The following is a 13,738-nucleotide window of genomic DNA, read 5'->3' as shown; positions in this document are numbered from 1 at the left end:
GATTTATGCAAGTCGCTCTGAGTCATCGCATCTGTGGCAACTACTGTCGCCATTGCTGTAGACATGATGACTCAGAACTCCTGCTGCTCTGAAGAAACTATGTCCTAGTAAATGACACAGGTTTTTCGATTTTGGCCAAAAAGGACATAATCATAATTAAAAGACAACTGGGAATACTTTGAAAATATATCTAATATGATCAGAATGGGACTGAAGGACAAAGCTCAAATTGAGTCTTTAAGCACCTCTTCTACCTCTTTCTAATTCTGTTGCGCCATTTCTTTGATGTACCAAAAATACTTAGGATATTTATTTGTTTCAGAACATCCACATTTTTTTATTTTACATTTTTATACAAATAAAAAGTATTTTTCTAAAACAAGCAAACAAACAAAAGCGGTTTGCCATTACAGCTTTTACAAATCATTTATTATATTTCAACTTTAAATAAAATGAGGATTTTTTAAGCAAATATCCAGCAATGATGTATTTGTCCTTTAGTTAAGCTCCTTCATGGAAATTGTTCACCACTAAATAAAATTCTCCTGATTGATTCTTTCCCTGCTTCAAACCACTGAGCATGCACAGGTCACAGAAAAATGACCATTAGGGTCTTCATTGTTCTAGGAGAGAATCCCACCTTATGCCTCTGCGGTCTGCGTGATATTTGGGAGGCAGGGCGGCTCCCAGACTTCGATAGATCAGCAAGATGACAATAGTGATTGGCTGCTCAGGCAATGAAACACTGCGTCTAGCTGCAGTGTATTCTCTCGTCTGATTGGCTTTGCCGCTGCCAGGGGCCAAGGGGGCACTCTGAGGCACTGAGGCTGAGAACAAAGAGCCTGAGTCAGTCTTGTTTTTTCATCACTGTTTCCTTTTTTTCTGCATGTCAGTTCGTTTACCCTCCTTCTCTGTTCGCTCTTTGTCCTTCCAGTTGTGTTGCTGTTGCCGTTGTGGCACAAGGACAGCCGGGGGAAGCAGGATGTGAGTGTAAGGATCCCACAAGGTTTGACCGCGAAACAGGGTGGTGTGGTAACGTGGGAAACGCCGCCTCACATGGGTCTGGTTCTCCACACGGTCCAGGTTCATGACTGATTCAGGAACATGCAGGAATGAACACGAAAAACACAAAACAGTGAAGAAGTTTGATGCTGCAAGACTGAAAAAGTGTTCCAAAAAAAGAAATTATTCCTTTGTGTCTGGTTAATGGAGCTAAACATAAGACAGACTTTTAATGACTTTTGATTCCTGCTGTGAAAATGACTCTCCATTTGCTTTATTGATGCTGTCAGAGCAGCACAGAGATGTTTCTGCTGGAGCAGGGATGAACTACTTATTTAATTTGATTTAAATTCACCAATTCACAATTCACATAAGCTTTCTTTTTAAAAGATTTTAATACATGTCAACATATTAGGCCAATTTATAATTCAAAAGCAATTTTATTTGATTTTTAAAAACCCGTTTTTAACTAGTTATTCCAACTAATCATTATAGAACTTTTGATTAAATTAAATTACATCTTAAAGTAAAAAAGAATAAATTAGAATATAAAAAGATATAACCATAAATAAAATATGAAACAATATCTAAAAATATAAAAAAAAATGCATGAAACAATTATAGATACAACTTAGAAATTGCATTTTTTTAAATTTAATTTGATAGTTTTTTTTTTTCATTGTTAAGCATCCTTGTTTCCTTTATTTTTCCGAGGTACTCGTCTAGCAATAGAATATGATGGAAAAATTTGCTTTAAAATCTGAATTGTTAAGTATGACCTTACTCAAAGACAGACAGACCTCAAAATCCTTGTGTTAAGTTACAACAAAGGAGAAAAGCACAATCAAAGACAGAAAATATTTCTAATAAATACTGAACAGAGGTTTTTTTTATTTTTTATTTTGGATGACTTTTTTTGCACTGTGTTCAAAAAATGAAGATAATTTCAAGCTGCTTCACAGGCCACTGCTCAGTCCTCCAATATATGAAACCTTTCTTTTCTATTTATTCAGTCATGTTGAAGCTACAGCTGCAAACGCTGTGGAGGTACTTCACGAGGTAAAACAAAAACTCCCATTGACTGTTCTGTTCTTGTGATTTCACATAAAGAGCCAATACAAAAAAATCAATAAGAGCAAAAGGGAAACAACAGGAATAAGCCTGCAGCATGAGAAACGAGCGTCGTTGTGAAGTGTCTGATAAGGAGCAAACACTTGACCCGACTAACGGAAGAGGAACAGACTCAGATCAGAGATCAGGCGCAGATCCTTCAGTTTAACTGATCTCTTAATATGTGTGAGTCTAATGGTTTATTGGCAAAAAAAAGGTATTTGAAAATAAATTACAGCACAGGACTACGGAGCCTAAATAGGTATTTCAATCTAAATCTGTCCCCGAACTTGTTTAAATATAATTGATCTGGATCTTTTCAACACCTATATTTGCCTACCTGAATGTCAAACATTGTGTATTTGTGTTTCATTTTTCTACTATCTTCTTTTTTCTTTCTTTTAGATTGCACAAAACTTTAAAAAGTTTTTCAATAGGAGATTGCCCAATAATATAATTAAGAGTATCAGTTGGGATACTTTCCTGTTGGATCACATGGGACAGTAGATGCTTTAAAGACATGAGGAGGAAAGAATCATGGACAAGTAACTCTGATGCTAGCAGAAACTAGTTTTAACTACATGTTCAATTCAATGTTTAACTTCCTGAGCTGCTACAGTTGCTGCTTCAATACCTTTTCTCACCACATGTGACCAGATTTGTATTTTATAACCCTGCCAAAGTTCTAGATGGCTCATGGTTAGGTGTGTAGGTTTGTTAGTAACTTGTACGTGTCCAAAACTGCCACAGTCCAGCTCATCAGACGTCTATATTTGTCAGTGGTCTTTACTGCATTGATATCTGGTGGTGTGTGTGCTGAAAATCTGTACATTTTGATGATTTCCTACCATGTGTTGACAGCATTTGCAGTTTTCTTTGTGTGGGAGTGTGAAATTTGTGGTTTTGTGCTACTGCCAACTCTGTGGCTGTAACATTCTCATTTGCATTATGGCTGATGCTTTACAATTAGTCGTTTTAGCTGATTTCACAGCAGAGACTAACTGTATTATGTAGGAAGCAGAGCAAATCTCATCCACAGATTATGGCGCTGGTTCTGACTAATAGATTTTCCTTTGGCTGACGGGAGTCTGCGTCTGCCTGTGAGAGATGACTCACCAATGTTGGGTGAAACTAAGGCCACAGGGTTGAGGTAGGTAAGCTTCATATTCCGGGCCAGATTCTGGGTGTACTGTTCCAGAAGCTCTGTTAGCTCTGCTGGTCCACCACCCAGGAGGTGGTTCTGAGTCTGAGCCAGAGCTCGCCAAAGTCCAGAGGTACCGGGGCCCAATAGCATACTGCAGGCTCTCAGGACATTCTGGAAGCACAAGAAAAGTGAGATGTTAAAGAGTTAATTTTATTATTTGCATTTGAAGTACCACGACGTGTGTTGTGTTGTGGGGTAAGTTATTGTGTTGTGAGTTAATGTTTTGTGTGGTAAGTTATTGTGTTGTGTTGTAAGTTAATGTGTTGTGTGGTAAGTTAATGTGTTGTGACCCTTTTGGGCCACCGTTGTTTACACGCTTTCCCACTAGCTTACAGCCCCTGACAACCCCAATCTGACATTACTGGTGAAACAAAAAGTGGAGAGCGATATTGGAGCTATTCAGCTGTACAGTTTTGAGCCAGATGTCAGCTCAGACAAGGAAAACAAAGACGTACCTGGCACTAGTCATCTACAAATGGATGCATCAGAATGGAGCACAACAAAGACGTCTGTGATCCGCCCAGCGTACTTACGACATCACAAATACAAGCTTTTCCAATAGCAATTTTTGATCTGCCCCTGACCCAATGCTTTATATTAAGAAATACCCAGAAATGTTATTTTAAGCTTAATTTAATTTATATAAAGTACAGACCAAGAGTTTGGACACACCTTCCCATTCATTTGATTGAGAAGGTGTGTCCAAACTTTTGGTCTGTAATGTAAGTCAACAAAAAAATACCCCAAAATCATGTTAGAAACCGACTTTTTATTGCAGTGGGTCTACAAAAAATTGTGTTTTGGGTGTTTTTAACATGCTCTTATAGCATTTTTCTGAGGATGCAGGACATAGAAAAAAAAAAGAGCTTAAAAAATGCTGTTGGAAAAAGCTTGTAGCTGTGACATCGTAGCTACAATCTGCAAACCACAAGCTCCCTGCTCGACTAGATACTGAGACATCCGCATAGACAATTAGATCCATGTACGTCCACAGCTAAGAGGTGATGCAGGTCCCCATCCAGAGTGGCTTAAGAGTTTTTTTAAGCAGAAAACTACAATGGATTCTTCAAGTAGAACACAACTGTTGGCTGTGTGTTTGCATTAACTATTTATATCAAACAAATTATGTTGTTTTTATTATTGTAAAGTTTGAAGAATTGCATACCAGCTCATTTTATACTAAAAAAATCATCAAACTCACAAAAATGCTACAAGATTGATTGATCCTATTGGGCTTTATTGGGTTGTTGATTAAAAAAGAAAAATCATTAGAATACACATGTAAAAATACTGACCCAAAAAGCAAGCATCAACAGTCAGACTCCTTTTTTAACTGCTTACAAGTGTGTAAAGGTGAGGCTTTTTGTTCAGCTGCTTCGACAAAGAAAGAAAAAAAAAACCTCAAAGTCGAACTTCAAACCAGACAGTTCTTGATCCCAATTAAAGCCAGTTTTACCACTTGGTATTCTGCCTGTCAATTTAGTTTTGTGACTCTGGAAGGAAGTCTTTTTAAATTGGTACAGAACGCAAAGCCTCACGAAATTGAGGCAATCGCACAAAAGGAGACAACAGTGAACAACTTTCTTGTCCCTTTGTTATTAATCAGTAAAAAATATATTTTTAGCTGAATTTGTTTTAAAATATGTGGGGATAAAAAAAAAAAGAAAGAATCTGCCAACCTGTTAGCTGTTGCATGGACATGTGTTAAGCTCTCTTTGACTCAAACACCGTTTTAAAGTGTCTTCATGAGCTATAAGGCCCGTCTGTGGCAGCAGTCTCTGGGTGGATGTGATCACAGCCTGAACATGAAACGTTCTCATGTTCTTTCATTCACCACCACATTCCTTGTAAGATTAAAAAAAAAAAAAGTGCTTTCTCCCCTCTTTCATTCATCTTGGGGCAGCCACAGGCCTCCATTAACACTGTTGGGTTACTATAGTAACGGGCATCTTTAATGCTTATTTGTCTGGCTTAATGTCAGGTATCGAGTACTTTTTTATTGTTCCATCCATGAGGGCAAACAAGACCGGTCTGCAGCACAGATTTCAACTTATTAGCATTGAAAAGGAGACAAAGGTATTACAACAGTAGAGACTACAAGTCAGATGTGTTTGCAGTTTTATTTTGTAACAAGCAAGATGACAAGAAAACATAGCTGAGCCAGTGTGGCAGCAGCTTCATGACCATAAACCCTGATTGGACCGATTCATAGTTACTGGCAGCTGAAATGAAACGTCAGTCAGGAGCAGGCTTTTATTTTGCCTGGTGTTACCGCATAATTCATCCCACTACCGGGTTGCTATAGTAACAATTGTGTTAGATGCTTTTTTTTTTTTTAGGAAAATATCAACACATCAAGCTGAGCCACAAACAATTTTTCATGGACCATTATTCTAAGTAAAATACAATAAAATTAAACCTTTTGTTTTACTGGTATGACAAATTTGTAATAACAATGTTTATGTTTTGTTTTGTTTTATTATGAAATGTTTAGTGCATATATCACTTGATTGACTTATGGATTCAACAAGTGGTTCCTTTATTCTGAAAACCTTCACGCTTCCCCTTCACCATTAACTCATCATTAAATTCTTCACCAATTTTTTTGAACAGCTAGTCAAAATCATTTTCCTTAAAAACTCACTCTGATAAAAAAAAATTGTGTTTTCTGAGTTTTTAAAATCTTCTTGTGGCATTTTTCAGTTAATGGAGGATCGTTGCAAATCAAAAGCAGACAAGAGGGGGCAGGTCACAAGCTCCCTGCTCAGCTCCATTCTGATGCCTCCACAGATACGTTTCCCGTTTAAGCTGTCATCTAGCTCAAAGCTGAACGGCTGGATAGCTCCAATATTATTTGCCATTTTTGCTGCAGAGAGCTCTTTGTTATGAAGGATGGGAAGGGGAGAGCAGGGTTGCTCCATGCCAACAGTCCCGCCCACAACAAGACACGTTTTTAATAAACCCCCACTGCTCATGCAGAAACCATGTCCTTTAAAACAACTGTTTTTTTTTTTGGGCTAAAAATGGCATAATTATAACTAAAAGACCACTGGAATGGGTCTTTAATGATACAGTAAAGTAATAAAGCACTTTCTCTTTCAAACACTTGACATTCACAAAGATTAATTTAAAGAAAAAATAAAGAATGAACAGTGCATGACTTGCTCAGCTCTGTATTTGTCCAAAAGCAGAAGTAGTATTCCAGTACAAACCCCTAAGAGCCTTCAAGAACAATGGTGAATAGTTTTATTGTGTGTTTTTAGACAACATAAAAATCTTTAAAAGATTTTAAAAGAAATTCAAGCTTTGCTAATAATGGGGGACTCGAATCTGCATGTAAATACCTAAAAAAAAATTCTGAAAACTCATCTAGGATGTACATTTATCATCCAATTTATTCCTCCCCTAAATTTCATATATTTAAACAGATACAATATAAAGCGAAATGAAAAGAAGACCCACGGTAATACGTTTTTTACAAAATATCCACCTCCTAGGATTAACTCTTGTCAGCTTGTACGTCTTCAGCTGACAGCACAGTGCCGTGTAAAATGAGCTTCTGTCAGTGAAATGTGCTTTGTTGACATGTTGCAATATCCCAGTATCTTTAAGCATCTCACTGTCACCAATCACCATAGCAACACCCCTACCCGTTTCAGACAGATGACACCTGATTTGCAAAGTCTGTCGCCATTTAGAATCCGCAGCCATATATTAAATAACAAATATTTAAACATCTGGACCTTAAACTTTCATTCAGGTAAGTAAGTATTGTCAAGTTAAATGTATCTCATGCATTAAAAAGTCAACTTTTGTTTTTTCTAGGCTTCTCTCTGAACTACCTTTTCCTTATTTTACATCATATAATGATGTTCATTTATATATTCTTTTCTGTGAGAGAAAAACCTTTCTTCAAAACTGACTTAACGTTTCCCATTTCTACTTACATTTTTTGGTAAAACATAAAGTCTAGGCAACGGGACGTTCATTTATTCAGTGGTAAAGAACCGGTAATTGAAATGTTTTTTTTACCTCGTTAAAATGTGCGTCCTGTGTGGCCGTGAGACCAAAGCCGCTCTGTTGGGTCTCAAATGTTAGGAGGCGGGACAGCAGCCGCTCAGCAATCTGCAGGTCGTTGCCGTAGAGCCGGGCAGTGGCCTCAGTGACATCGCGGAGCTGGTGAGCGAGTTTCTTCTCTGTGATGGTGTTCAGCTCCGTCTCATTGCGCTCCAAAGAGTCAAGCTGGTCAAGAAAAACAGAAACTGATCAGTCCAAACGTCTGAGTTTGCCTATCATACATTTAAAAAAGCTTGTATGACTGTTATTTTCTCTTTATTTTGCGTTCTGGACAAAAGCTTACTTCAATGAAATATTCTTAAGTGGTATTTACGCTGCAAAACAATCAGTTGCAACCTTTTTTCTATTATAAATCTCCTAAATGAGTCTGAGAGGACAAAATATAATAAAAAAACTAAAAGCCTTCAGTTTTCTACAGCTGAGCAACGCACAGCAATGTTAAGCTCCACAAAAGGGGGTGAGGTGCAGTTGTAAAGGTCTGGCTCCAGCCATCCTCGCTCCACATCACAGTGTCTGATAGCTGCACCTGTAAAAAAATTAAACGTTTGAGAAAATTCGCCCACGCTTGCACGAGTCAACAGGGAACGCTGGAGTGTGTGAACATACCAACAGAGCCTTTGGGGCAGGGCACGGCAGCGGGAAGGTTGAACTTAGTCCGAGGCCACCAGATCCCCTGTGTGATGGTCTTTGGACAACCATCATAAATGACTGCAAAGAAAATCAACATCAATGTCACCACAAAATGAACCTTTCCATCAAAAACTCATACTTTCAAAGGTTGAAATTTGACAAAGCAGAAAAAAACACATATATTTTTTATTATTTTGAATCCCATAAGGATAAACAAACAGGATAGGTTTTTGTTTTTTAATTTAAGTATAAAACTTTGAGGAGCAGTGCAGATCAACATACAAAGACTCCAGCTGTGTAACAGATGGAAAATTTTAAGCACACAAACAAGTTACCTCTTTTATCCAAAGTTTTCATGGTAAATATAAACTAACAAACAACATGATTTCTGACATTTCTCTTGATCTTCACATGCAGTTTCCGCAGGAAAAACCCCACAAAGATTCAAAGAGACTCGGGAGAAAAACAAACGAGAAAAAGCCGAAAAGGGTTTCTCTTGACATCTCACCTTCGCAGCCTGAGTTTGTCACCTCCGCAAAGGGGTTATCACATTTGTTGCACTGGCGACCGATCACGCCGGGCCTGCACTGACACTGGCCTGTGTCTGGGTCACATGACCGCGAGAAGGAGCCCACTGGGTAGCAGTCACATGGCAGGCAGGTGTCAGAGCCCCGGGTACGGTAATGAAACTCCTGAACAAGGAAACATAAATACAGGTGACCTCAAAAACAGGAGATCCAAAAACAAGAAAAGAGACATGAAGTGTTTTAGTGCAACTTTTTCTTTTACAACCTAATATTGACTATTTTGTATAATTGTATTGAATGTTATTGTTATGCTCATTACTGTACAAGTCTTTTAACAATAATATACCATATTCCTTAAAATATTTTGAATTTAATTCACATTCAAAAAAATCTGATACCATATGACAAACTGGCGACATGTCCAGGGTGTACCCCACCTTCGCCCATTCGTAGCTGGGATGGGCTCAGGCAGGTTTTGAGTGTGAAAGCTTTTTTCGTTATCATTAAATAAGCTTTTCAAATTAATTTCAATGTTTGGTATTGCATATATTTTAATTAGATTAGTTGGTAAATTGTGTATTTTTTTTTTTATTCAAAGTCTCATAGAGCTCTTCAGAAAATTTCTCGTCCTGGTTTACAGAGGCGGTTCATCAACCCCTGTCTTCAACTGTTTTTTTTCTTTAGTCCTGGAGCCCTCTAACCTGCATGTTTGGCTATTCCAAACATCTGATTTAGACAAATGGCTCAGTTGCAAGAATTGAATAAATGCCGATGAAAACAAGAGGACTACAAAAAAAAAAAAAGATTGAATCAGTTAGTGCAGTAAGATGCAATCAAAAAAATCTCAGCATCTAATATAATAAGGCTAAAGACTTGCTCGTGTTTCTAAGTTAACCAAATGCTGGTTTAAATGTGCTTGAGGGGAGTTGTGATTATTCATGAGTCTCAGGAGGAACCAGTACATTTACAAGAAATATAAAACAGACAAATGCCAACCTAAGACTCTTCCTGCATGCACAGATTCTTTTTTAATTTGAATTTTCATGAGGCGGACATGCAGGAATTTCTGAAAAACAAAATTTTACTTTTTATAATCAAGACTTCCAGCAGTAGCAAGTAATGCGAAATCTCATTTATACCTGCAAAAAAATATCTATGTTATACTAGTTAAACATTTCATTGAGAGCTACACCTGGCAAAGAAAGGTTAAAAAAATCATTTAGTTCAGTAAAAGCATTTTTTAAATTAGTTTTAATATTAAAGATTAAACATAAAAAAAAGAAATCTAATGATTGGATAAAACCAATCTTAAGATGTTGCTTTCACAAACATGTATGTCAATATAAGTAAAGACAGGAATGTATGGATGATAGGATGAATTTCACGCATGTGGATAAGATGGTTAGACTATTGGATGACACTAAAATTGTTACCAAAGCAACAGTTTGATGTCAAGAACTGGTGGTGTCAGAATGAAAATGCAGGAGACCAGGGCTTGGTGGCAGAAATTTAACCATTGAATAACTTAAACATGACAAAACCTCCATGAACTAAGAGAGCAACAAAAGGGAGACAGAGCAGAAAACCTGACACTTAAATACACTGAGAGTAATTAACAAAAAGGAAAACAGCTGAGATGCTTATGACTGACTGGCAAAGCAACCTGACAACAGCCAATAGGATAATCCTCACACTGATGTAATAACTTACATCAATAACCCTGTCTCAAACTGAATTTGTTAACTTTAAAAGCCCAGCCCCGCAACATTTGACATTTTGAATGCAGATTTTGCGTGTTGCTGGATTACCTTGCAGTGGCAGTGTCCACTGGTCTTGTTACAGTCTGGGTCAAAGCCTTTACTTATGTCACAGTGACACGGTCCACAGGTCGGAGACCCCCACCATCCCCTGGGACACTGGTGATCAATCCTTCATGAGCAGAAAGACATATAATCAGAAACATGATTAATTTTGAGGACGTCAACTGATATAGCACAGGGTGTACCATAGGAAATAATTTTTAGGGGTAATTAGTTAACAACTTCATATTTATTGAGAAAAAAGTACTCAAAAGTCAGCAGGAATGACACATCTCCTTAGTGTTCGTCTTTTTTCTAAATGGAGCAAAAGAGCCTCACAGACTAAAGGTACTCTTAGATTTTTTTACATTTTATTTTATTCTGTAATGTTGCAGTTAACCTCCTGTTTTTGAGCAAATCTGTTTCAGGGCAACTTTACTTTTTGCTCTGCCCTCTTGCTAAATCATCATTGTAAATAAGAATTTGTTCTCAACTGATCTTCGTGGTAAAAGAATTGTGGAAAGTTTTATCTGAAGTCGATCATTTTAAAGCTTAAATTTTTGGTGTATTTTTTATTCTTTTTTTTTTGCCGCTGTCCCCTTTTGTACATGTGCATAAATAAAAACACGTGCATCCCTTCTGAACTCTAAAGACAAACAACCAGCGTGTAATATAATCAATCAGAAGAAACAGCTTGGGTGAATCATCCCCTGAAACAGCTCGATAATCAGCGGGAGTCACAAGAGGAGCAAAAAGGATGGATGTACATTCAAGTTCACCGTTTTGAAATGGATGTTCAGGCTTGTTAGACTGGGATTAGCATTTGCCCTGTTGGAGGTTTTAGTCAATAGACTAACTGAGTGAGTGTCTGCATGCACACCTGTGTTGGCAGTACTGTCCATAATGGTTGTCCCCACAGTCACAGGTGTAGCCGTGGGAAGAGCTCGGCTTCCTGTGGCACTGAGCCTCATTTTCACAGGGATTCAAGTGACAGGCATCCGTGCAGCTTCTCCCGTAGTAACCTGTGCAAAACACAGACCTTCAATGGAATAAAGCACTCAAACCTTTTTGCCAGGCAAAAGGAAACTGATGCTAAACTGTTTTCACAGCAAAGAGCATTCCATCAAAAGAAACATTTATTCTTAAACTGAGAGGGACATATTTGAACAGGGTCTATATATTTGGTCAAACAAATTCCATTTTTGTCCTACAACTCCTAAAATCATCTTGATTCTGTGAAGATTTGCAAAGAACCTTAAAGATACAGTGTAGCTTTAAAGCTATAGTATTTTTAAACAATTATGCTCATATCAAGCAGAATTTAAAAAACATTGAATGTGTTTTGAGTTAAAACTATATTATACTGAATCATAGTTTTATATGAGGTGTGAACATTTTTAATCAGAAGATTTTGCATGTCGAAATAAGATTAAAATCCATGACATGTCACTTAAACAAAAATATTATTTCACTATATTTCCCATCCATGAGGTCCACACAACAGTCTGACATGTCAGACGGATTGCCTGCTAGCTTGAATCTGTGAACAGCCACCTCAAAAGCTCTGAACTGTGTTTTTCCTCTGCGCCTTGGGTATTTTTTTAAGCTCTCCGTGGTTTCTGAAAAACCGGTATGGAATTCCATTGGGAAAGATTCTAAACATCAAAACTTAAATCTTAAAACTCACTCCAGGCCAAAAAAATATGTTCTCGAAACATGACACAGCATAGAATAACTCCTGGAGAAAAATAGCTTCAAATGAATTCCTATTTATTTTACATCAAATAAAAGCAAGGCCTGAAGTTGGAAATCTTTATGAGCTTCAGAACTGTAGGGTTTTTATTCTATATTATTTGAGGTTATAAGAGAAGGGACCTCCTCTTTAATAAAATGACACAGAAGGTTTACTTTAAACACTGAAAGAACGTCTCTAAAAAAAGAGAAAAAAGTTTGGAAAGTCTTTAAAATAAGAATTGAACAAATACAATCTCAAAGATTCTTATTAACCCTGATAAAAAATAAAAGTAGGATTTATTAATTCAGCATTTCCCCATTTTCCCATTTAAAACTTAAGCTGCATTACTTCAGAAAACAAGTTCAGCTTTTTTTAGTTTAGGGTTTCTGTTAATTGGAACCTGTTCTGGGAATTTGATTGTTAATAACATTTTAATGGAAAAAGAATAGATAAAAAAATGTAAGCATCAGTTTCTGGTGACAAAAATGGGATGCTAATTATAATTTGTTCAAGACTAGTCTGCACTTGAAGCAAACATAGAGGCGCATTGGTAAAACAAGCCAACACATCAAACCACTATGAAGGCTAGTGACAACTACAAAGGCATCTTTAGCATACAAGAGCAAATTCTGGTTTAAAAAAAAATATATATATATTTTTCTGTTTAAAATGTGTGATTTAAATGCAAAAGTGCATTTATATTGTCAAAACCTTTTTGCCATTATGCATTAAGAACCCTTTTTCTCTTTGAATGTAAATACTGTAAGAAAGAACATCAATACATTTGTGAATTCATGCCAGAAAGAAAAAAAGATGAAGATTCGTTTAAATTATATAGTTTTCCTTTTTACAATTTTATGTTTCGCTTAATTTAATGGAGATACAAAATGTTCATAATTCACAGACCCTTTAAAAGCTCTCTCCATTGTTTTTGGCCTTTTTATCATGCTGATGATGGAGGACGTATATAAAGAAAATTCATCTCAAAAATGGAATTTCTGGGTATTTTTTTATTGAAATTGTTATGAAACAGGAACAGGCAAAAAAAATAAAGTTTTAAGAAAAAATACGTTTTTTATATAGAAACTATACTGATTTATGTACATCTTCATTTTTCTTGTCTGAGCTGGCAACTGGTTCAAAACTGTACAAATGAATAATGCACCGGCAATATTGGGTTGATTTGTGAGGGTCTGCAAGATAGCTGGAGAGAATGTAAACAAGGGGATTATGGGAAGTCTAGGAAGGCTTATTTTGCTCAAATTCAGAGGTGAATTTCTAATGAACTACTACGGCTCTGCAGAAACAACAGGTATTTTGATTTTGACTAGAAACAGCACATTCATAATTAAGAGACCACTTGGAACGCTTCAAAGAGCTCGAAAAATGAATTGGAACGGGTCTTTCACGTCTACATGCACAGTTTAACACACATTATACTGTATATAACAATCCATGACCTGAGCGCCACAGGCGCTATGCTCTAAACAAATTGTAAATTTCCCATCTTAACATGTTCACCATGGCAATATAAACGGGAGATATTCATCAGCGATGTTAATTACCACGGTAATCTCAGTTTAGCATCTGTTAATTAGTATTACAGAAGCAGTGCAGCTTGGTGTGGCTTCAACTGAGCCAAATGTTAGAATCA

General features: G+C 36.9%; 1 protein-coding gene across 3 annotated transcripts in view; it reads right to left on the bottom strand.

The window, feature by feature from the left end:
* Window positions 1-13,738, bottom strand: part of celsr3 (cadherin EGF LAG seven-pass G-type receptor 3) — a 103,621-nt gene that overhangs the window by 18,950 nt on the left and 70,933 nt on the right. For all 3 annotated transcript variants that reach the window (XM_020704490.2, XM_011476832.3, XM_020704489.2), the window contains 9 exons: window positions 11,230-11,371; window positions 10,359-10,479; window positions 8,532-8,715; window positions 8,000-8,101; window positions 7,825-7,919; window positions 7,349-7,558; window positions 3,229-3,427; window positions 903-1,091; window positions 641-827 (listed from right to left, as the gene is read on the bottom strand). In XM_020704490.2, coding sequence (XP_020560149.1) covers window positions 641-827; window positions 903-1,091; window positions 3,229-3,427; window positions 7,349-7,558; window positions 7,825-7,919; window positions 8,000-8,101; window positions 8,532-8,715; window positions 10,359-10,479; window positions 11,230-11,371 — 1,429 coding nt within the window. The remainder of the gene's footprint in view (window positions 1-640; window positions 828-902; window positions 1,092-3,228; window positions 3,428-7,348; window positions 7,559-7,824; window positions 7,920-7,999; window positions 8,102-8,531; window positions 8,716-10,358; window positions 10,480-11,229; window positions 11,372-13,738) is intronic.

Source organism: Oryzias latipes, chromosome 7 (genome assembly GCF_002234675.1).
Source record: "Oryzias latipes chromosome 7, ASM223467v1".
NCBI lineage: Eukaryota > Metazoa > Chordata > Actinopteri > Beloniformes > Adrianichthyidae > Oryzias > Oryzias latipes.
Note: the sequence above shows the minus strand (reverse complement) of the source record. Positions and strands in the feature narration are given on the sequence as shown.